This window comes from Bos grunniens, chromosome 13 (genome assembly GCF_055505025.1).
Source record: "Bos grunniens cultivar Pamir isolate PY7600 chromosome 13, Bosgru_T2T1.0, whole genome shotgun sequence".
NCBI classification, from domain to species: domain Eukaryota; kingdom Metazoa; phylum Chordata; class Mammalia; order Artiodactyla; family Bovidae; genus Bos; species Bos grunniens.
Genome location: NC_141177.1, coordinates 19,666,771 through 19,687,429, shown reverse-complemented (window position 1 = coordinate 19,687,429; position 20,659 = coordinate 19,666,771). Strand labels below are relative to the sequence as shown.

The 20,659-nt window shown below is 47.2% G+C and overlaps 1 protein-coding gene and 1 long non-coding RNA gene across 2 annotated transcripts; one reads left to right on the top strand and one right to left on the bottom strand.

Moving 5' to 3' along the window:
• Positions 1-1,162: 1,162 nt before the first annotated feature.
• Positions 1,163-19,093, top strand: DYNLRB1 (dynein light chain roadblock-type 1). The gene is made up of 5 exons (XM_086331257.1): positions 1,163-1,177; positions 1,477-1,656; positions 10,190-10,265; positions 15,333-15,500; positions 18,743-19,093. The coding sequence occupies exons 1-5, from the start codon at positions 1,163-1,165 to the stop codon at positions 18,784-18,786; spliced, it is 483 nt and encodes a 160-aa protein (XP_086187383.1). The 3' UTR covers positions 18,787-19,093.
• Positions 1,927-2,232, bottom strand: LOC147360356 (uncharacterized). Its single transcript, XR_015139113.1, has 2 exons — positions 2,095-2,232; positions 1,927-2,057 (listed from the first exon to the last, which is right to left on the bottom strand). It is a non-coding gene; the product is annotated as an uncharacterized LOC147360356 (long non-coding RNA).
• Positions 19,094-20,659: the final 1,566 nt, after the last annotated feature.

Genomic DNA, 20,659 nt, shown 5'->3' with positions numbered 1-20,659 from the left:
TCAAAGCCTTAACTCCTTCCAGTTCCTTCCAACGCCTCCTCAATTCTTACTCTGGCTCCAGCCAGTCACATGAACTATAGGCCATACTCTTTTTTTTTTTTCCTGCTTTTATGATTATGATCTTGTTCAATTCATTCACCCTTCAGTCTGGTTCACCATATGTAAGATGATGATACTCCTGTGCTTATCTTGGGGTCCAGTCACTGTATCCTTCTTCCCCTTGCTAAACAATTTTCTAATGTTTCCCGCATTCAATAACCATTTCTTTGTGTCCAATCCTTTTTTAAAAAAACTTTACATTGAAATGATTTCAGATTTACAGAACTGTTGCAAAAACAGTACAGAGAACTCCTGCACAACCCTTCACCCAGGCTTTCCCTAATGTTAACATCCCATATAACTTGGTACAATTATAAAAACTTGACCATCAATAAAATAACACAACTTTTATACTAAACTTTTCAAACCTTTATACAGCTGTCACCAGTTTTTCCACCAGTGTTTTTCTCAGTCTCGTCCAATCTGTGACAGTTCCTCATTCGTTCCTAGTCTTTCATGACCTTGGTTTTTTTTGAAGAGTATTTCCGGGCACATTGTAGAATGCCCCTCAAGTTTAATATTTTCTCATAGTTAAGGCCATGGGTTTTTGTGGAAAAAAAAACAAAACCGGAGGTGGCGTGCCCTTGGTGCATGGTATCAAAGGGCACGTATGAATATGTCCTGTTTCCAGCTATGTTAACCTGGACACTCTGATTAACACGGTGGCTGCCAGGTTTACTCATTGTAAAGTCAACTACATTTAGTCCTGTTAACGTGCAGACGCCCATGGAAAGAGAACCAAGTCCTCCCCAACTGAGGCTACGGTGAAAAGAAATTTGGGAGCTAGATCATCTGTGTTGAAACCCAGCAAGCTCCAGTGACGAGAAGACACTAAACTGAGTCTACTGGAGTTAGGGAGGGTGTCAGCCCAGTAACGTGGCACGAGGTTCTCTAATTAGTAAATCATTTCCTGCAAGAGAACACAGTTTTGTGACGGAGGGAACAACACAGGGCTCCAGGAAGGTGAGGGAGCACAGAAATGTAAAATGGCTTCTCCAAGGGAACACGGGGATTCAAAGTATGCAGACTGCCAGGCTAGCCTTGATCACTTCTCAGAGCCTGCATGGAATATTCCCAAGTGAGTCGCTCTGGAGACCCCCAAGGACGCTTGACTCCAGACCGAACTCCAGGTTTTCTAGCGTTTTTAGAGCATCTGGGCTTCGCGCCTTGTTTTTGCCTCAACCTGAGAGCACAGGCCTCAGCACCCCCAGTCCTCGCCTTCAGAATCGCTAATCACCCTCCACCCAGAGCCAACTCAAGACTTCGGTTGAGGGTTGAAAGCCTCTTCCAACAACGCGAACCAGCGTCTTTTCGGCACAGTGGGAGTTCGGAATTTTCTCCTTTGCGCTCTTGCCGTTCACTTTCTGACTGCATAAGGCAAATTCCCCTCGAGCCCTGAGGGAGCTGACTAAGACCCGCCTACCCCGCCGTCCTACGCTGGTTTCTGATAGGCTACCGAGGCTGTCCGCCTTGACAGGGAGTTGTGCGCAGGCGCAGAAAGGCTGCGGGACCGGGCTGAGGGCCGGCGACGCGGAGCTACCGGATCGGTTCGAGATGGTGAGTGTCCGCCGGGAGCTTGTGGCAGGCGCCCGGGAGGTGGCCGAGCACGACTTTCCACCACCCTGAGACTGCCCTTCCATCCTCCGGGGACGGCTCTGAGCGCCTGGCTGGGCATCCGTGGGGCTGGGCGGGGCCGGGCCCGAGCAGTTTGGAGGGCGGAACTGGGGCGGTGCGGGCCTTCAGACTCAGAAGGGACTGAGGCGGGGCCACCGGATCCGGCAGTCCCTTGACCGGAAGCAATTGTTTAGGCCTAGGCTCAGGGTGGACGGAGGTGGAGAGGCCTGCCCACAAACCCCTGCATCCTAGCATCCTGGACCTTGTTGCGCGACTATAACTGTAATGATTACATTTACAGGAAGCTTAATTCGTGTCTGGCTCTGCTAAACGCCTCCCCATACCTACATGTAGGTACACCCCATAACTATGTAGGTGTACCTACATAGATAAGTGGGTACACCGATTATCTCCGTTTTACATACTTGGAATCTAAAACCCAGTGAAGCTAAGTGTCTTGCCCCAGGAAATGGCGGAGGTGGATTTGAACCCTAGAGTCTTGATTGCTGCCTTTGTGTCCCCGTGATTCTTTCGAGCCGCTGGGACATGATGCATGAGTCAGAAACGAGCGGGATCCACCCTTGGGGTTCTTGCCCTACTGGCTGGAACTGTGGGCTCATTACGACTTTACAGGTTTGTTTTCTTGTGTTTTTAATCCTCCCAACTTTGAGAAGTCCTTTAAATCAGGTTTAAAACCGTTCCCACATTAAAACCTGTGAATGGTTTTTAAAAATCTTATATAAGTATTTAAAGACTATAAGAAAAATGGAAAAGGAATAAGAAACAATGCCATGATCTGGAGTTAAGTAACGACTTATGATTAGGTATATTACCATTAGTCTTTTTCTCTTCAGTTTTTCCTCTATATAGTTTAGCAATGTACTTTGCTTTATAAAGTTAGCTAGTTTATAGTATAGAGGAAGTAACTTCATCTTTCACATCACTTTGTAAACTGTAAAAAAATAAATTAACTTTTAACAGATAGATCTTACACACAGTTAGAAAGAAAATCTGAGAAGATATAAGTGAAAAATAGATTTCCCACCCGACTGTGACCCCCCAACCTAGGTCTCCTTCAGAAACAAACACTGTTAGTTTGTTTTATTATATCTTTATGTATATATCAGTTCAGTTGCTCAGTCGTGTCGGACTCTTTGTGACCCCATGGACTGTAGCACACCAGGCTTCTCTGTCCATCACCAACTCCTGGAGCTTGCTCAAACTCATGTCCATTGAGTCGGTGATGCCATCCAACCATTTCATCCTCTGTTGTCCCCCTCTCCTCCTGCCTTCAATCTTTGCCAGCATCAGGGTCTTTTCCAAAGAGTCAGTTCTTTGCATCAGGTGGCCAAAGTATTGGAGTTTCAGCTTCAGCATCAGTCCTCCCAATGAATATTCAGGACTGATTTCCTTCAGGATTGACTTGTTTGATCTTCTTGCAGTCCAAGGGACTCTCAAGAGTCTTTTCCAGCACCACAGTTCAAAAGCATCAATTATTCGGTGCTCAGCTTTCCTTATAGTCCAACTCTCACATCCATACATGACTACTGGAAAAACCATAGTTTTGAGTAGATGGACCTTTGTTGGCAAAGTAGTGTCTCTGCTTTTTAACATGCTGTCTAGGTTTGTCAGCTTTTCTAGCAACGTCTAGGTTTTCTAACTATGTCATAGCTTTCTCTAGGTTTGTCATAGCTTTTCATATATATATATATATGAGACACCTTTTTCTTACACGAATCAGAGCTTCCTGCAACCTATACCATGCTATTGTGTATTTATATTCATAAAAGCAAAACATACTTTAGATGCATGTTTTAACAAATTCAAGCATTACCGAAATATGTAACTTAGAAAAGTGTATGTAGTCCCCATCTCACTCCCCTTTGCTGATCACTGTTGACAGTTGGATACGTCTTCTTCCAGATTTGTTTAGTGCATAAGCACATTTGTATATAACATGTTTATTACATGAAATTGGAACTTGTGTATTTATACATATTAAGCCAGTGCAAGAGACAAGGATTCGATTCCTGGGTTGGGAGGATCCCTCGGAGTAGCAATTTCATGGACAGAGGAGCCTGGCGGGCTACAGTCCGTGGGGTCGGAAAGAGTTGGACATGACTAAGCAAGCACACACACAAGCTTACTTTAGGTTATATGTATAATCTCATTTTTTAACTTTGTTCATTAAAAAATGCCAAATATTTTTCATGTTGATACATACAAGTCTATTTTATCCTTTTATAGGGCAGTTTTCCTATTCCGTTGCATTATATCCATTTAGATGGTGAACAGTTTTTCACTCCAGACAATGCTGCAGTACTGTTTTTTTTTTTTCCTTTGTCCACTCATGCTCGTGTTTATGTAGCGTTCTGTAGCAGTGATACTCTGGCGTGCGCATTTTAACATTTTGGGGGGGTGTGTGTGAGTCGCTCCGTCATGTCCGACTCTTTGCGACCCCATGAACATTTTGGTAGAAAATGACAAATTGCCCTTTACGCTGGTGATATAAAAATCGGCTGTAATTAGCACCCAGTTTTACTCCGCCACACAAGTATTTTCATCTTCGTACATTCTCCTTCCTCTTTGTTCATGTATTCACATTCAAGATATACCTGCTAGTTTTTTGTTTCTGTTTGTTTTAATACCCAAAGACATATAACTTTGTTGCTATCTCTCTTTGTAATGAATGATTTTTAGTGACTACATAATAATCAATGAAATATTTTTATCATAATTTGCCAAAGCATTCCCCCAGTATACATTTGGGTTACGTCTAGTTCTTCACTAATAGAGATAGCGCTGTGATGAATGTCTCTGAATGTGTAGTTTGTTTTTCTTTCTTTTTTTCCCCCACATTTATTAGATTATTTCCTTAGGAGAAATTCTCAAAGAATTTGAAGCAAGGGGCTCAGCACATACGGTTCTCATAATAGTGTTGTCCTGTAGCTTTCCCAAAAGGTCTTACTGCCTTTGTACCAGTTTTGCCGTAATAACTGCCAACGTTCAAAAACATAACCTCGGCATTGCTGTAATTTTCATGTCTTTATTTACAGGGAACGTTGAACATTTTTCTTGTGTTTGTGGTTTCTCTGAGGTATATTTTCTCCTCTTATCCTTTTTGCCCACTTAATTTTTGGAGACTTGCTGTTTTTCTTAATCATTCTGTGTGATGTTTTGAAATTACTCTTTTGTCTGTTGTATTTGATGCTGATGTTGTCCCCTCCTTGTAATTTGTTTTTGTTTAATAGAAAGTAAAACTTTTTTATACTTGGTCATCACATTGGTCACAGTTTCTTTGTGAATCATTTGCTTCAATGGTTATCCCTCCCGTGCCAAACCAACGAATAATCCTGGAGTTTTACTGCTACTTGTTTTTTTATTTGTTTGGAGTGTTTTTTGGTCTGTCAGCAGCATGCACCTAGAAATTAGAGAACCCAGGAGCCTGGTCCCTTCTCTGGTGCAGACTCCCATGTTAATACAAATAAAGACTCGGGGTGCTGAGGATCCCAGCCAGGCTCTTTCTAGGAGCAAGGCAGGAATTTGGAGATGTGAGCCAACCCCGAGGGGCTACATATTCACTTAGATATATCTGGTACCAGTCGGCTAGCACTGCAGGGATAACAGACTTTAGAGACAAAGGTGGCATGACTTGAATGCCTGGCTGGGATTCCTCTTGCGTCTGCTAATGTTGCTGTGGCTGCTCCTGTCTTTTTGGCATCATTTGTTTTCTTTCTTTCTTTTTTTTTTTTTAATTTAATTTTATTTTTAAACTTTACAATATTGTATTGGTTTTGCCAAATATCGAAATGAATCCGCCACAGGTATACACGTGTTCCCCATCCTGAACCCTCCTCCCTCCCCATACCATCCCTCTGGGTCGTCCCAGTGCACCAGCCCCAAGCATCCAGTACCGTGCATCGAACCTGGACTGGCAACTCGTTTCATACATGATATTATACATGTTTCAATGCCATTCTCCCAAATCTTCCCACCCTCTCCCTCTCCCACAGAGTCCATAAGACTGTTCTGTATATCAGTGTCTCTTTTGCTGTCTCGTAGCTCCTTCAGGGCTGAACCTGACATTTGTTTTAAGCAGTTTCTCCTGAAGGCAGGTGCCTACTGCCTCCTGTAGACCTCATGACCCCCACTCCCCCAGGCCTAACCCCACCCTACTAGCTGTGGTCAGGTTGGAGAAATGAATTCTCTAGTCTTCCAGGGAAAAGTTTTTATTAAGTTTGATTACTTAAAAATTCAGAACCTCTGATTATTGAAAAACAATGTAAACTTAAATTAGAAAAGTGGGGGAAGTGTAATTTATATGATGGGCAGAAATCTAAAATTTCTAACTTAAGAGTTTTTGAAAATCAATAAAATTAGTAGAAAAAGCAAAAGACTTGAAAAAGGAGAGATGCAGACAGTCAAATTCTAGCTTAACTTCACTGATAAGTTTTGTTTTGTTTTGTTTTGTTTTGTTTTAACCAGCCTCATTGATAATTCTTTTTTTTTTTTTTTTTTTAACATATATTTATTTATTTGGCTGTGTTGGGTCTTAGTTGTGGCATGTGGGAACTTCGTTGCAGGGCACAGACTCTCCAGGCCAGGGGGCGTAATAGTCATGGTTCCATGGCACGTGGGATCTTAGTTCCCTGTCTGAGGATCAAACTCACATCGCCTGCATTGCAAGGCAGATTCTTAACCACTGGACCATCAGGGAGTCCCCTCGCTGATAATTCTTAAAAATTAAAGAAAGGTTGACTTTCTGTTATTTGGGTTTTGCCTGTCAGATTAGCAGAGAATCAAACCTTCCAACACCGATTCTCTACTCCTCGAACGTGCTGAACTGCTTCCGATTTCACTGTGTTAGTTTTCATGCTGCTTTCTGGAGTACTTTTCTTTCCCATCGTTTAGTTCTTGGCTTAAGGATTACATCCTCGGGTGTTCCTGACCACACTCATCCAAGAAACATCCCCCTGCCCACCCCGGCCCCCCCTCCCCCGTCCCTGTACGCTGCAAGAATATTGCCACTTGTTTTTGAAAGTCTCTTGTACCAAAATCTGAACTCGTGAGGATGGGGACATCTTCATTTGTGGTTAGTGGCGTATTCAACTCTTCTCTTGACCTGCTGTGTGTCCTTGGGCAAAATGCTTCTCCTTTCTGAACCTTGGTTTCCTCCTTGTAAAATGGATCTCATACTAACCATGTAAGGTTCAGATGAGATGTGTCTGAAGACATTCATCCTAATATCTGACCTGTAGCAGATACTGAGTAGGTCAGGTATACTTGTGTGTCCTCTCTTTCTTGGTAAGCATGTTTACCTTTTAAGCAGCTAGATCTCAGTGATTGGGTCTCATTAAATTTAGGATCATATAAACCCTCAGTCATCATGCTGGGTACTGTAAGCCCAGGGTACTATACTTAAAAAGGTTGATTTTGTAAAACACAGTTGAGGAAATGGTTTTTATTTGTTCCTCCAGTATCTGTTGAGCTGTACCAGGTACTGGTATTACAAAGGCTGGGTTCCTGCTCCCAGGTTTCCTTGGGTCTGGAGGAAGAGATCGGAGAAGGCAATGGCACCCCACTCCAGTACTCTTGCCTGGAGAATCCCAGGGAAAGGGGAGCCTTGTGGGCTGCTGTCTATGGGGTCGCACAGAGTCGGACACGACTGAAGCGACTTAGCAGCAGCAGCAGGAGGAGATAAGCAGAACAGACAGTTACACTCATTGCTGATAAGTGCCGTGGAGTCAGGGTGCCTTGGGTACCTAGAAGAGGGGCAGGTGTCCAGAGCAGGCCTCCCACAGGAGGCTCATGAGCGGAGTCCAGAGACTTGGGAGTTAGTTACATCTAGTGGTGAGTAAGGGAGAGGAGGTTGCCTGCTTTCAGAAGAAGCTGCACTCACCAAGCCAGGCTGGGCTCAGGCGGGCTGTGCTTGCCCCCTGCAGTCCGTTCTCCACACAGCAGCCAGGACATCCTTATGAAACAGATCATGTCATTGCTCACCCGAAACCTGCTAGCAGCTCCTCACACCCCCTGCCTTTAAAAACCAAAGTCATCACTCTGGTCTACAACACCACTGAAATCTTGTCTGATCCTGCCTCCCTCTCCTCTGGCTGCCTGCCACTCACTGCCCTCAGCCACAGTGGCCCCTTTGCATTTTTTCTGGAACACTCTCCCTGGAAATCCACCTGGTTAGCTCCTTTGTTTCCTTTCAGGTCTCTACTCAACTATCACCTTAGTGAGGCCTTCTCTGACCACCTTGTTTAAAATTGCCATCAGCCCCTTGCTTTCCAGATCCCCCATCCCTACTGAATCTGACATTTGTATTTTATTTATGCTTTTGCTTAATGTCCGATTCCTCCCCCCACTCCACCCCCAAAATCAGCTTCATGAGGACAGGGTTTTTGTTGTATTTTGTCCAGCACAACACCCCTAGACCTCAAACAACATCTGACACATAGAAGATTCCCATACAGTTATTGATGATTAACTTGTCTTACAAAATTCCATCTTTTTCATTTCAGCCTCACTTTCCAACCTCTAGGGGTATTTTGGACTTCAATTCTTCCATCTTTAGCTTTCCCCATCCCTAGTTTGATTGCACGTTGATTGAAATGTCCTAAACTGCCATCCTAGTTATTCTTATGTATTCTTATTCTTACAATGTTGAGAATGTCAGAGCTCTATAGTCCCAAGTCAGAGATCTGTGATCTCTTGGATACACAGAGAGATGGGTTAAAAAATGTTTTTAAATAAAAATAATATAGTAGAGTAAAAGAGGCTGTTAAAAAAAAAAAGAAAACCTTATCTATAATTCTCTACTCTTGGTGTGGCTTTTTATTTCATTCATGATCCTTCTAGCCCTCTTCTTGTTTTCATGTGGATACCATTTCCCAAGTACTTTCTTTTTAAGGTGTTATAAATATTTTGGTCACCATTGTTAATGTGTTACATTCCTGTGAATGGACATTCGTAATCCCCTTGATGTTTTCCCTAAATGTTGGGCAGTTTTGGCTCTTCCTGCTTTTTGTTATTGAAGGTGTCACTGCAGCAAACATCTTGCCCTTAGTTTTCTCGGATAGTTTCCTTAGGATGAATTTCCAGGAGGGTTACCAGGTCAGGTTGAGTGCTGTGTAGTATTGACCACTATCATATAATACTTTATCACTCCTCTCCAGAATAGCGTGTGGTCGGAGCTCAGTGAAAGTCCGATGAATGAATTAAGATCTCATCCACGCACAACCCACTGCATTGTGCTTTCAGTCCACATAGCTAGCCGTGTCCTTTTACCAAGGCTCCAGATTACAGAGGCGTCCGGCTCTTTGCCATTTTGTAGGAGGAACTTGTTTGCCCTTCCTTCAGCATCTGAGAGTATTCACACGTCAGTGGAGAGTGGGTGGCAGTGACTGGATTGTGAGGCTCGGGCCTACTAGAAAAACAATCTTTCTTTGTGCTGTCTCCATCCTCTGTTGAGAAGCTCCTCCTCTGGGCCAGCTCATCAGCCTGTGAGGGCGGGGTACCACTCTCTTGGTGAACAGAGCCTCTGTGTCTGACCCTCAGCCTGTGAGGAGCTTTGCACTAGATTCTGGATGGGTCTAGAAGGGACCTCCTGAGAACAAACACACTTGAAGGCCAGTTTCCATCCACAGGGGGAGTTAGGCCTAGTTCAGTTTCAGTTTAACAGTTGTTCATTGAGCCCCTGCTCTGCAGACCATTAGAGAGACTTTAAGTCAAACAGCACCTACTGATTCCCAGAGAGATACAGTCAAGAGTTCAGGGAGTCCGTTGGAAATGGCCAAAGGCCACTGCATTGGAATCAGTAAAGGCTTCGTGGAGGACGTGATATCTAAGATGATCCTGAAGAATTTGTTGGATTTCAGCGAAGAAGAGGCCTTGTTTGGTAAAAGCTGTGGAGGCAGGGAGATATGGACATACAGGTGGAGAGTGGAGGGAAGGGTGGAAGAGATGGGAGTAATTACGGAGAAGGTCTTGCCTGGCGAGGTGAGGACTCACAGTCTGATTGTCCACTCGGTTTACAAGTCGCATGTGCCAGAGTAGCCCACCCAGACCACCTCCGGGTGACAAATGACAGTGTATCTCCTTCCTGTTAGACACCTCCATTTGGAATTTTTCAAATCATGAGTTTCCTCTGGTTTGTCCCCCAGCTGTACCAAATAGCTGAGTCATGGATGTGCCTATACTCCTGGGAATAGTATTTGAGTTCTGCTCCCTAAGTGGGGGGCAGAGAGCCCCTAGTGGGCAGAGGGAGCAGCCCCGCCCCACACCGGGAATGTGTTGGTTTCGATGCTGGTGGTGGCCTCGGGGCTGTTCTAGGTAGTCCCGGGGAGCTTGCAGGAGGTGCCACATGCCTGGGTGTTACCTGTCTGTTGTTGGGAAGTGTGATTCATCTGCTGGGGGTACAAGGGAGTTGATCCAGGCTTCCTGACCACTCTAACCTTGGTCTTATTCTCTCTGGCAGGCAGAGGTGGAGGAGACCCTGAAGCGACTCCAGAGCCAGAAGGGCGTGCAGGGAATCATCGTGGTAAACACAGAAGGTACACCCTCCTTCCAGCCATGAGCTGAGTGCAGGCCGGCCCCCAGAAAAGAGCCTAACACGGCATAACAGTTGCTTTTTACTAAACCTCTCATGTACCTGATCTAGTTCTCATCCTTTTATTTATTTATTTTTTAAATCACCTCCAGTTTCCAAGCACTATTACTAGAATTCTAAATTTAAAAAAAGGAAAAATCCTCCCTACCCCACTGCCCTGACACGTCATTCTTTTCAGAGTGCCACACTTCTTCAGTCAGCCCTTGTCCAGTGCCTTTTCTCTTGGTCATAATTATAGTTGTCACTCTCTTGCGTCTGTTTACTCATGAGTTTCTGTTCGGGGTTTTGATTTTGCTCCGTGGTTTACATACGCAGACTTTTTAGCTCAAGTCCCGTGTTCATTCTCCATCCCCCGTTTATGTTGTCTCTGCTTCTCTTTTGCTGTCTCTCACTGCTGTCAACTGCTTTGGGCCTATAGTTTTCCTTCCTCTTCTGGGACATTATTTCAACAACTGTTAAAGTGTACAGATGCTAATTTTTCCCAAACCGCAGTAGACGTGATGAAGAAGGAGACCGATATTATCACACACCTGTTCTCTGCCAGGCTACGGGCTGGTGCTTCACAGACAGATCGTTTCTGTCATTCCTTGAAGCGGCTCTGTTGTCTCCATTTTCCAGTGGAGAAAAGTGAGTCTAGAAATTCCATTTTCCTGCCATTATGGAGCCAAGATTTCATCCCAAGTCTGTCCGAGCGCACTTGGGCTCTTTCTCCCACAGGGTTCCATGAAGGACCAGAGAGTGGCTGCTGGACTCAGTCCCAGGCTATGTCCAGGGTCACCCAACTGGGCCCCCCTGCCCCGTTCTCTAACGCAATGCATCCAGCCAACTTGGCTTTGTTTGACGCGCCTCGAGAGTCTCTGTGTATTTGCATTGTCATTCTGGGCCTTATTTTGGAACGGCAGAATTCTCAACAGTGCCTGCTTAAATAGAGCAGAATGAAAGTCACCAAGGGTGACAAATTGAAGGTGGCGTGTCCTCAGTTAGAATGTTGTTTTCCAAGTCGTCAGACCCCGGCCAGCGCATAGCTAGGTAGGATGTGTGCCCCAGCTTTGTCAGGCTCTCATTAAACCGTGTGCTCACTGCACTCAAAGGAGGCAGCGGGGTGGGGAGCCTGAGGACACTATGGGAGGCGTCTCAGGTCCACCACTAATCAGCTGGGTGGCCAGGGCTTTCCCTTCCCCTCTTCAGAACCTAGCAGCCTCGAGCCGCTTCCTTGGTCCTTGCTCCAAGGAGCTTCTTGCTCTAAGACCCAGAAGACTTGGTATGAGACTCTTCTGTAAATAGACATTTTTGACCCCAGCTGGGGAGAAACAGCCCCAGGGGCTGACTCCCCAGCTGGGACCCCCTAGACTTCCACCAGTATTCCAGACCACAAGCCTTCATTCTTGTGTAAAACTGCCCCCAAAGTTGAGCTTTTTCATTAGGAAAATAGAGCCCCAACTTCTTACCTTTTTGATACTGATGAGCACTTATTTTTTGTATACTAATGTGGCAGTATGGCACAGTAGCTAAGAATACGGAATGTGGAACCAGACTGCCTGGGCATGAATCCTGACTCTACTTTCTTATCAACTATGTGATCCTAGACAAGTCTCTTAGCCTCTCAGCTTGTTTCCTCATCTGTAAAATGTGGACAGCCACACTGTCTTTTTCTGAGGGAAGCTTTTAGAACAGTGCCTGATGTATAGTAAATGCCACATGAATGTCAAAAATCCTTGCATTTGTGTTTATTTATTTATCCGTCTATTTGTTTGCTTGTTTTTTTGATGGCCGAGCCACACAGCATGCAGGATCTTAGTTCCCTGACCAGGGATCGAACCTATGCTCTCTGCAGTGGAAGTGTAGTGTCCTAACCACTGGACCACCTGGAAATTCCCTGTGTGTTTTTTAATTTGTGGTCCATTCATAGATCTCCCACTTCAGATTCTCATTTACATTTCACACATTTCTGCAAAGTAGGGACATTTGCCCATTTTTCAGATGACAAACCAGAAGCTGAGAGCAATCAGGTTGACCTGCCCTGGATCACCCAGCCACAGATGGAGGTGGTCAGAACTCACTGCTCTGGGGGGCCCTTAGCCCCTCTGAAGGCTTGCATTAGAGGTGTTCAGTCAGGGTGATTGTATTAGGGATCTCTGATACTCCTCTGGAGCTTTCCATCTCCGTGATTCAGTTCAGCTGCCTCTTCCAGCAGGATGTCCTCCCTGACCAGCTCAGCCCGGAGGGATTGTTCCCCACCCCTGAAATCAGGACATGCTCTTGTCCCAGTCATTTACCAACCACCTGCCACTGCCTGGTGATGTCTCACCCTTGGCCAGATTTAAATGATGTTTCATAATAAAAATGTACCTTTAAGCAGACTTAACCAAGAATGGAATGTAAGGAACATCCCATTTGTACCCTCCAGACCCCTGCCATCTGCTGCTACCCACACAGGGCAAAATAAAAGTCTCAAATGTGTAAATCCCTGAGGGCAGAGCTTTATCTCTTGTGATCATTTCTGTATCCCCAGCACCCGCAGTAATGCTGACACAAAGTTGGTTCTCAATAAATACCTGTTAAGTTTTATTAATGTGTTTTAATTGTTGATTGATGAGGGGGGTTGGTGGGCGGACCTGGCTATACAACCTGACAGATCTGAGCCCCAGATTCAAAATCACGGCTTTGAGGCGCCAGCCACCACTGCAGGCGCTCAGCCCCCGTTTGTGGAGGCCACGGCCTGCAGTCGGCCAGCTACTCACTAGGCTGTCTTTGAGGTGCTTCCCAGCTCTGGCATCCTGTGAGTCTGGACTTCTCTCTTGTGCTTGTTTGAAACTGTCCCCCATGTTGGTCCCTGCCCCCGGCTCCCACCCTGCCGGCTCCATGTTTTCTTTCGTTTTTACAGTGAGCCAACAAGAGCTTAGTTTCTTTTCTCCCTTACACGCCTTCTCACTTGGTAGACATGTGATCACACTCATGTCAGTATATTTGAACTACTAAAAGCACACCTGTGTCTACTCATTTTTTAACAACAGTCATAAATATTTGATGCAGTCTCCCCAAAGACACTGGTGAGCACATCAGATCTGCCTCTGGCCCTTCGGGAGCGTCCAGTCTGCTGGGGACAGGCGTCAGGATCACTCCCGTGCAGGCATGATCTCAGACTCGAGTAACTGCCCTGCAGGACAGTGGCATGGTGCTGGGACTATAGAATGGGGGCGCTGACCATGTCCGGGGGTGGAGGGAGACGTGAGGGACAGCGGGAGTCAGGAGAGAGCAGGGAAGGGAAAGACAGTTCCAGGCAGAGGCGCCTGAGAGAAGGTGGCCTGATGGAATACAAAAAGAAAGCCAAGAGCTTTGCCCCCACCCACCCCCAGACTTTGCCATGCCTCAAGACTGGCCCCTCAGGTTACCTGGGGATGGGGTTTATAGCATGGGTAATGTCAGTAATAAATCAGCACTTACTCTGTGCTACTCTGTGCATGCTTTTGCTCAATATTTCCAGATGAATTAAGACACATTTAGCCCTCCCAGCAGCACGGTGAAGCACAGGCATTATTTTACAGATAAGGAAGTGGAGGCCTAGGTTAGATCACTTGTGTAAGGTCACCTAGCCAGGAAGGGGCAGAGCCAGGGGAGAAGCCCAGGTCCTCGACTTCAGAGTTCCTACTGGTCATCCCCTCAACTGCTTATACTGCTGTCCCGAGGAAGGTTCCACCACTGAATGAGGCCTCGTGGGGCCCTGGTGGGCACCTGGTTGCCACCCAGGACACAACATCTGCCCTGGTGACCTGGTCATCTTCTCCTTTAGAGGCAAGTGATCACTGCAACCTGTCCTCATGACTCCACTTGGCTCAGAGCAGCCTCTGACTCACAGCTTCTCTTGCTCCCATGCCCTCTTCTGCCTACACTCACTGTGCCATAATAAGACAAGGTTTGGTCAGCTTCTTTGCCACCCATGGGTAGGTCTGCGGTTGACTGTCTTTGGCTGTGCCTTTGGCTGGTCAGTTATAGGCCAGATGGCAGGGTCCTAGAGCCGAAATCCAGCCACTGGTGTGTGGGGAGCGACTTGGGCCACGCTGGGATCAAGAGCCTGTGCACTGTGAGCACTCGGGGCCATCGATGGAGCCTCTGGCTGACATGTTACAGTGATTCATAGGCACCTGATGACCTAGCTGTGGCCTGAGGTGTCTCAAGCTAAGCCCCATTCCTCACCTCCATGACAACAGGTACCGTCCAGTGAGGGCGGGCCATTTAATAGTTCATCGCAAGGAAGCAGTCCTCAAAACAGAAAAGGCTTGGTGCAGGATGTTGTTCAGTACGAGGTGATTAAGTAAAAAATGCAGCCTGAGTCCCCAGCAAGAGGGGAATGATTAACCCTGTGGAATGGCCACTTGTGGGCTCTTTGAAAGTAGTAGCAACGCTGTTTACAAGGGTGTGTACAGACAGAGAAACAGGCTTTAACGTGGGGCACCGTCTTGTGTGTAGACAGTGTGTTTATGCCTGAGCCTAAGCCTTCCTTGTTAGGAACTGGAGCAACACACTAGTGATGGTTCTGTCTTGGCACAGGCTGACCTTCCTTCTTGTACTTTTCAGTATTTACAGATTGGTAGGAACTGTTCTCTTTGTTCATATTCTCAGTGTTATGAGTGATAGTCTATCCTTCTGTTGCTGGAAACCAGTCAGTATGTGGCCCTGTGAAGGGAGCCCAGCAGTGAAGCCAGCAGGCCTTCACTGGAATCCTGGCCCCACTGCTTGTGTTCATCTGCTGTGAGACCTCAGCAGGCTACCTCATTGCTCAGAGTTTCTGTTGCCTGGTTGACAAGTAAAGATGGTGACACCATCCTTAGAGCATTTCTGGGAACTGGAGCTAGCATCCTTCAAGTGCCCAGCACTTGCCTGTCAAGTCCTCAGTGAACACTGGGCGATGGCTGTTAACTGCCAGTCTAGGCTCTGGACTTCTGGGCGTGGGGCTGGGAGCAGGGCAGAAAGGCACTCCCAGGGTTCTGCTCAGTCTCTGCTCTCCCCGCAGGCATTCCCATCAAGAGCACCATGGACAATCCCACCACCACACAGTACGCCAACCTCATGCACAACTTCATCTTGAAGGCCCGGAGCACCGTGCGCGAAATTGACCCCCAGAATGACCTCACTTTCCTTCGAATTCGCTCCAAGAAAAATGAAATTATGGTTGCACCAGGTAAGGGGTCTTCCCCACCCCCACTTGAGAGCAGACCCTCATTCCATGCTTGGTAGCTATCGGGAAGGCTTCGGGTGTGGGTGTGTCCATGGGTTCCACAGAAAGGCCTGAGAGCAGAAGGCACAGATTTGAGTGTCTCATCGGCTGGCCTGGCCCAGCTGGCATCCCCAGCAAGTCCTCATTCACAGTGACTCTAGGCAGACCCTGTCCTGGGTTCTGGGCCCTAGTAGGGAATTATGGTGTCATGGGGGAGATAGACATCTAAGTGTGTGTGTGTGTGTGTGTGGTTCAGTCATGATTTGGGGGAACTCAAGGAGCATTTGGGCACATGGAGGAGGGCGTGATTAGGCTTGCTTGTGGCAGTCAGCAAAGGCTTCCCAGAGGAGGGCACAGGTGAAGGGGAAGCGAGTGGGGTGGGAGTTGGGGGGGTGGAGTTGGAGCTGTGCCCAAAGAAAAAAGAATGCAGTGATTCTAAACCAAAGTGTGAGGCAAAACCACCATGCACTCATTCATTCTAAAAAAAAAAAAAAAACACAAAAAAACATTAATTTGCCCACTTCTTAAATACAGTCCTGTTTCTGTGGTCCCCATGCAGACAGTCTTTCCTCCAGCATGGGAAGGGATTGCTTTGTTTTCACATGAAGTACCTGGGGACTGTGTCTTAGCATCTGTTCTCAGGGTGACGAGATGCTCACCCTGGGAGGTGCCCCTAAGCACTGGGGCCACAGGAGGGGTCAGCAGGGCCACCTGCCCTGCCCCACTTCACTCTCATGCACGGCCTGCTGTGGTAGACGGATCCTCCAGCACTGTTTGCAGTTACTCCTCTCTCACCATCCCCTTGGTGGCTGAGCCCCGAGGTGAGTGTGCATGAGGTGTTGGAGATGGCTGCAGTGCAGCCTGTCTAGAGCAGCAGGATGTGTGTAGGAAGGAGGGGAGGTGATGTGTATGGTCCGATTTAGAAGGCCTCAGGTGCCAAACTCAGCTGTCTGGACTGGACTTAGTGAGCGGAGGTTTCTTCAAGGCAGTCAGTAATAGGATTGTGATTGGGGGCCTGGACGAAGGAGGGCAGGGGGAGGGCTGGCACAGTGACTGGCCCTGGGCTTGCCACACAGGCGGCGAGGAGGCTGGCTGCAGAATTCTGAGGTCATTTGAGAGGGGCCAGCCCCTCCTTGTGGCAGAGCATCACCACTCCTGTCCCCAGGCCTGTCCAGGCCCAGTGGAGCTGTTTGGAAGGCTGTGAAGGAGAGCCCCATAGAGCCAGTCACGGGGGCCCCCGGTCTCCTGGGGACTCTCCCTAGAGGGCTGGGGACAGAGCAGGTCAGTCACAAGTGAAAACATAGAATAACTTCAGAGTCATTTATTCCAAAGACATACATACATTGTTTATCAACATAATCATTCTCTAATGGGTCTCAGGCCAACCAATGATGAGGTCTCTGATTCTGTCAGAAAATAGACCGCAGCGGGCATGCCAGCTATTTTCCCAGCTTCACCTCTTACGAGTCCAACCTTAAGCAAATAACAGAGCACCAGTGAACCTGTTTCCATCTCTGTAAAATGTCTGGCAGGGGACGGTCCTGCTCTGGTATTCGGAGATGCCTCATCTGGTTGAATATGTTGGCACGAGGTCAGCAGAAAAGCTTGAGATCAGATTTAAACTCAAATCCCTCTCAAGACTTCATGCTGCGTGGTTACAGACAAACCTCCCCTCCCCTAAAAGTCAGGCTGCCAACCCTCCAAGTCGGAGCAGACCTCATGCCCCACCTGGGAGCCCACAGTGTGAAGCAAGGACAGATGTCTCCAAATCGCCAGACTCTCCATAGACAGCATTTCCTGGCTTAAAGCTTCTAAGAATGTCTGCTTGGAACAGGGCAGTCAAGCCTTAACACACGACTTCCCACAAAGCACTGGAGTGCTGTTACTGAATGTGGAGCCTGGTTATTTGAAAGAAAAGACATGGGTATTGCTAATAGTATCTATTCATTAGTTTTGTTGGTAGCTTGTTATTTCTATTTTTATTTGTGATTTTTCACTTACACAGATTGCTTAGCCATGAGACTTGGTCATATAATAGCTGCTCCTTCCGAGATGTCCATCGTCAAGGGAAGAAGCAAGGTTTAGGCTTGAATCTGAACAGACACAAAGCAGACATGGCCAAGGTTTTCACGTGTTCAGCAAGAGGCAGACCAGAGGTGCCCAGCACCTGAGTCAAACTCAGCTCTCCCACCTGGCATATTAGCCTTGGCTTGGCCAAGTCATTTAATTCTCTGAGCCTTAGTGTTCTCAGTAGTAAAAATAAGAAAACACCGGTCCCTGCCTCATAGAGTAATTCGAGGATTCACTGAGATGCTGTTTGAGAAGGGATCAACCCAGAGCCAGCATAGGGAAGCCTTGGTAAATGTTTGAGTGTGATTATTAAGTGGGCAAGGTTTAAACACCCTGCTTCTCCCATTTCCTCTTCTGTAAAATGAGAGGCAGTCAGGCTCACCCCAGAGGACTTGGACTTGCTATGATTTCATAACGGACATTCCTTCTGACTGGCTCAATCCCCAGAGCTGGAACTCAGGTGCCTTTGAAATTTTCTAGTCCAGAAGGTTCTGGAAGGCCAGCAACTGAAGTTGTGACAGAACTGACATTAACCCAAGACTAGCAGGGTTGAGGTTAGAATTCCATCTTGGATACTAACTGTCCTGGTAACCTTAAACAAGTGGCTCTCCCAGGACCTGGAGCATCAGCATCACCTGGAGCTTGTTAAAATGCAGATTTTTACATTTCGGACCCACGGACCCCAGGCCCAGTGAGTCCGAAGCCCTTGGAGTGGGGCCATCTGTGTTGTTTTAAACAGCCCACCAGGTTATTCCAGCACTCTGTAGTTGGAGAACCAGTACTGTAGGCAGTTCATTTAAACTCTGAACCTGAATTTCCCAATGCAAAAAACTTGATAACCCTACCTCCCTGTTGGTACTGGGAAGATTAGAAATGAGGATGGTCTGCCAAGCGCCACTGCTGGGCAGGGTAAGGAGCCTGCTTCCCTATAGCGTGTGCAGAAGCCTGCACAGGAAACATGCGGGTTCATCTTGTTTCCCCAGCCACAGCAAGCAGCCTGAGCGTTGATGCTTTTTATCCCTCTTCACCCCACCAGCATTTTACAGTTGGTGATTGAATGATTTATTGGCTTTGTGGTGTGTTTTTCTCCCATTTTACAGTTAGTGATTCTTTTTCTCATGTTTCCTCTCTTGCAGATAAAGACTATTTCCTGATTGTGATTCAGAATCCAACTGAATAAGCTGCTTTCTTGGCTCCCTGCGTCATTCCTTAATTTAATGCCCCTCAAGAATAATAGCGTTAATCATGTCCATTGACGGGCACGTGGAAGGCACGTTGGAGCCCTCCCAGGCTGGTCCGTGACCCGGTGGGCTGCAGCCCCTCCCCCCAGCATCATTCCTGGCCAGCTGCCTCTGATTTTCCGGGAGGAGAATCACGTCCAGGTTTTGGAGCAAGAGCTTGTGAGAAGCCCACGCCCCGTTTCCTTCTGACTTTGTCGCCCTTGGAAAAGGCTGTTTTTCTTTAACTAAAAATAACCAGAATGCTTACCCGGCTGGCTGTGTGTCTTTAAACACGGGGTTGAAAAGGTCTTGCTTCCTGTGTGATCACATGGTCTGGAGGCTGAACCCGCGCCGCCCGCAGCCTGGGGGTGCTCTGTGCTCCTTCAGCACCTGTGGCCACACTTGCTGAGCCGGACACGGTTTATAACTGGTGTCCTGGTTTCTGGGCCTCTTGTCCCTCGCCATCCCTTTTATCGTTTCCCACGCCCATCAGTGTTTTGAAAGATTTTTTTTCCGACTGCGCTTCACTAGGGAAAGGAGAGCGAAATCTGTTGAGTGCCAGGTGTGGCCCATGTCACCTTTGCAGTTTGCTGCAGATGGGGTGGTACAGCATCTTAACGGTGAGGAAGTTGGGTTCTCTGGAATGGCTTGCCTGAGATCTCATGGACGGAGCACAGGCCTCTGACTCCAGCAGCTCTGCTGTTTCCATATTGCCTTCCCTAGAAATCCTAAGTGGTCTGGTTCACCCATGTGCTCACCCTGAGTAAGCATCTGCCTTCCCTTAAGGCGCGGAATGGGGTTGGGGGTGCGTTCACCACTCAATGAAGCCAAGCTGTAGGCCACTGGTCACCCAGCAGCACTCTGGGGTTTTTCCCTCCAGAAACTGTATTTTTGTTAGGGTTTGTTTTTGTCTTTGTTTCTTGTTACAGAGGAAAAGGGCTTCCCTGGTGGCTCAGATGATAAAAATCCCCCTGCAATGCAGGAGACGTGGGTTGGATCCCTAGGTGGGGAAGATCCCCTGAGAGAAGGGAATGGCAACCCACTCCAGTATTCTTGCCTGGAGAATTCCATCTACAAAGGATGGTGGGCTACCGCCCATGGGGTCACAGAGAGTCAAACACGACTAAGATGACTACCACTGGCTGACAGAAGTAAAAGGTTTCAACTATAAAGCTTTCCCCCTCCTTGTCCTGCTCCCTTCCCCAGCAGTAACCTCCATCTCCAGTGTGTGTCCATCCAACAAAAATGCTTTGCTAAATTTTCCAGTGAAGTTTCCGTCACAGAGCACTCCCAGGGGAGTGTACCCTTGGGAGCCTGGAGGTGTAGTTTATAAGGGCTCAGCAAAATTTCTTCAAAATCTGTTCTAGTGGAAGGTCATAAGAACTTTGCACTTCATAATCTGTTTGTCTTAGTATAGGAATAATCCTTTTAAATACTTTCCCCCAAATCTTCAAGCACACCTGATCCTCTGGGCAGTCACTGCGTGCTCGCCCTGTCACTGTGGGCCGGGAGGCAGTGATCACAGACGACACTGATCAGGGCTCGAGAGGAAGTGCGATGTGACCACCATTGTCTTTGTTCTCAGAGGCTATTGAGACTTGGATTCAAATCTAAGGTTCTCCTGTCCTTCTATCTTGAGTTTCTTCAAAAAGAGTAGCAGGGGAAGATGGTCTGATTGACAAATTACCCCAGAGGGGAGGCCAGGTTTCTATTACAGGATTATAGGAGGTCTGGCTCCAGGGCAGGAGTTTGGAAATGGTTTGGGGACCTGGCCCTCCTCCCTGCATTTAGTTCCCCGACCGCTCCCTCTTGTTTGCCTTAAAATTCACCATC

Excerpts from the sequence above, each read along its gene's own strand:
- DYNLRB1 (XM_086331257.1), top strand. Across the intron at positions 1,657-10,189 it reads TACCGGATCGGTTCGAGATG|GCAGAGGTGGAGGAGACCCT; the intron begins GTGAGTGTCCGC and ends TCTCTCTGGCAG. Across the intron at positions 15,501-18,742 it reads TGAAATTATGGTTGCACCAG|ATAAAGACTATTTCCTGATT; the intron begins GTAAGGGGTCTT and ends CCTCTCTTGCAG.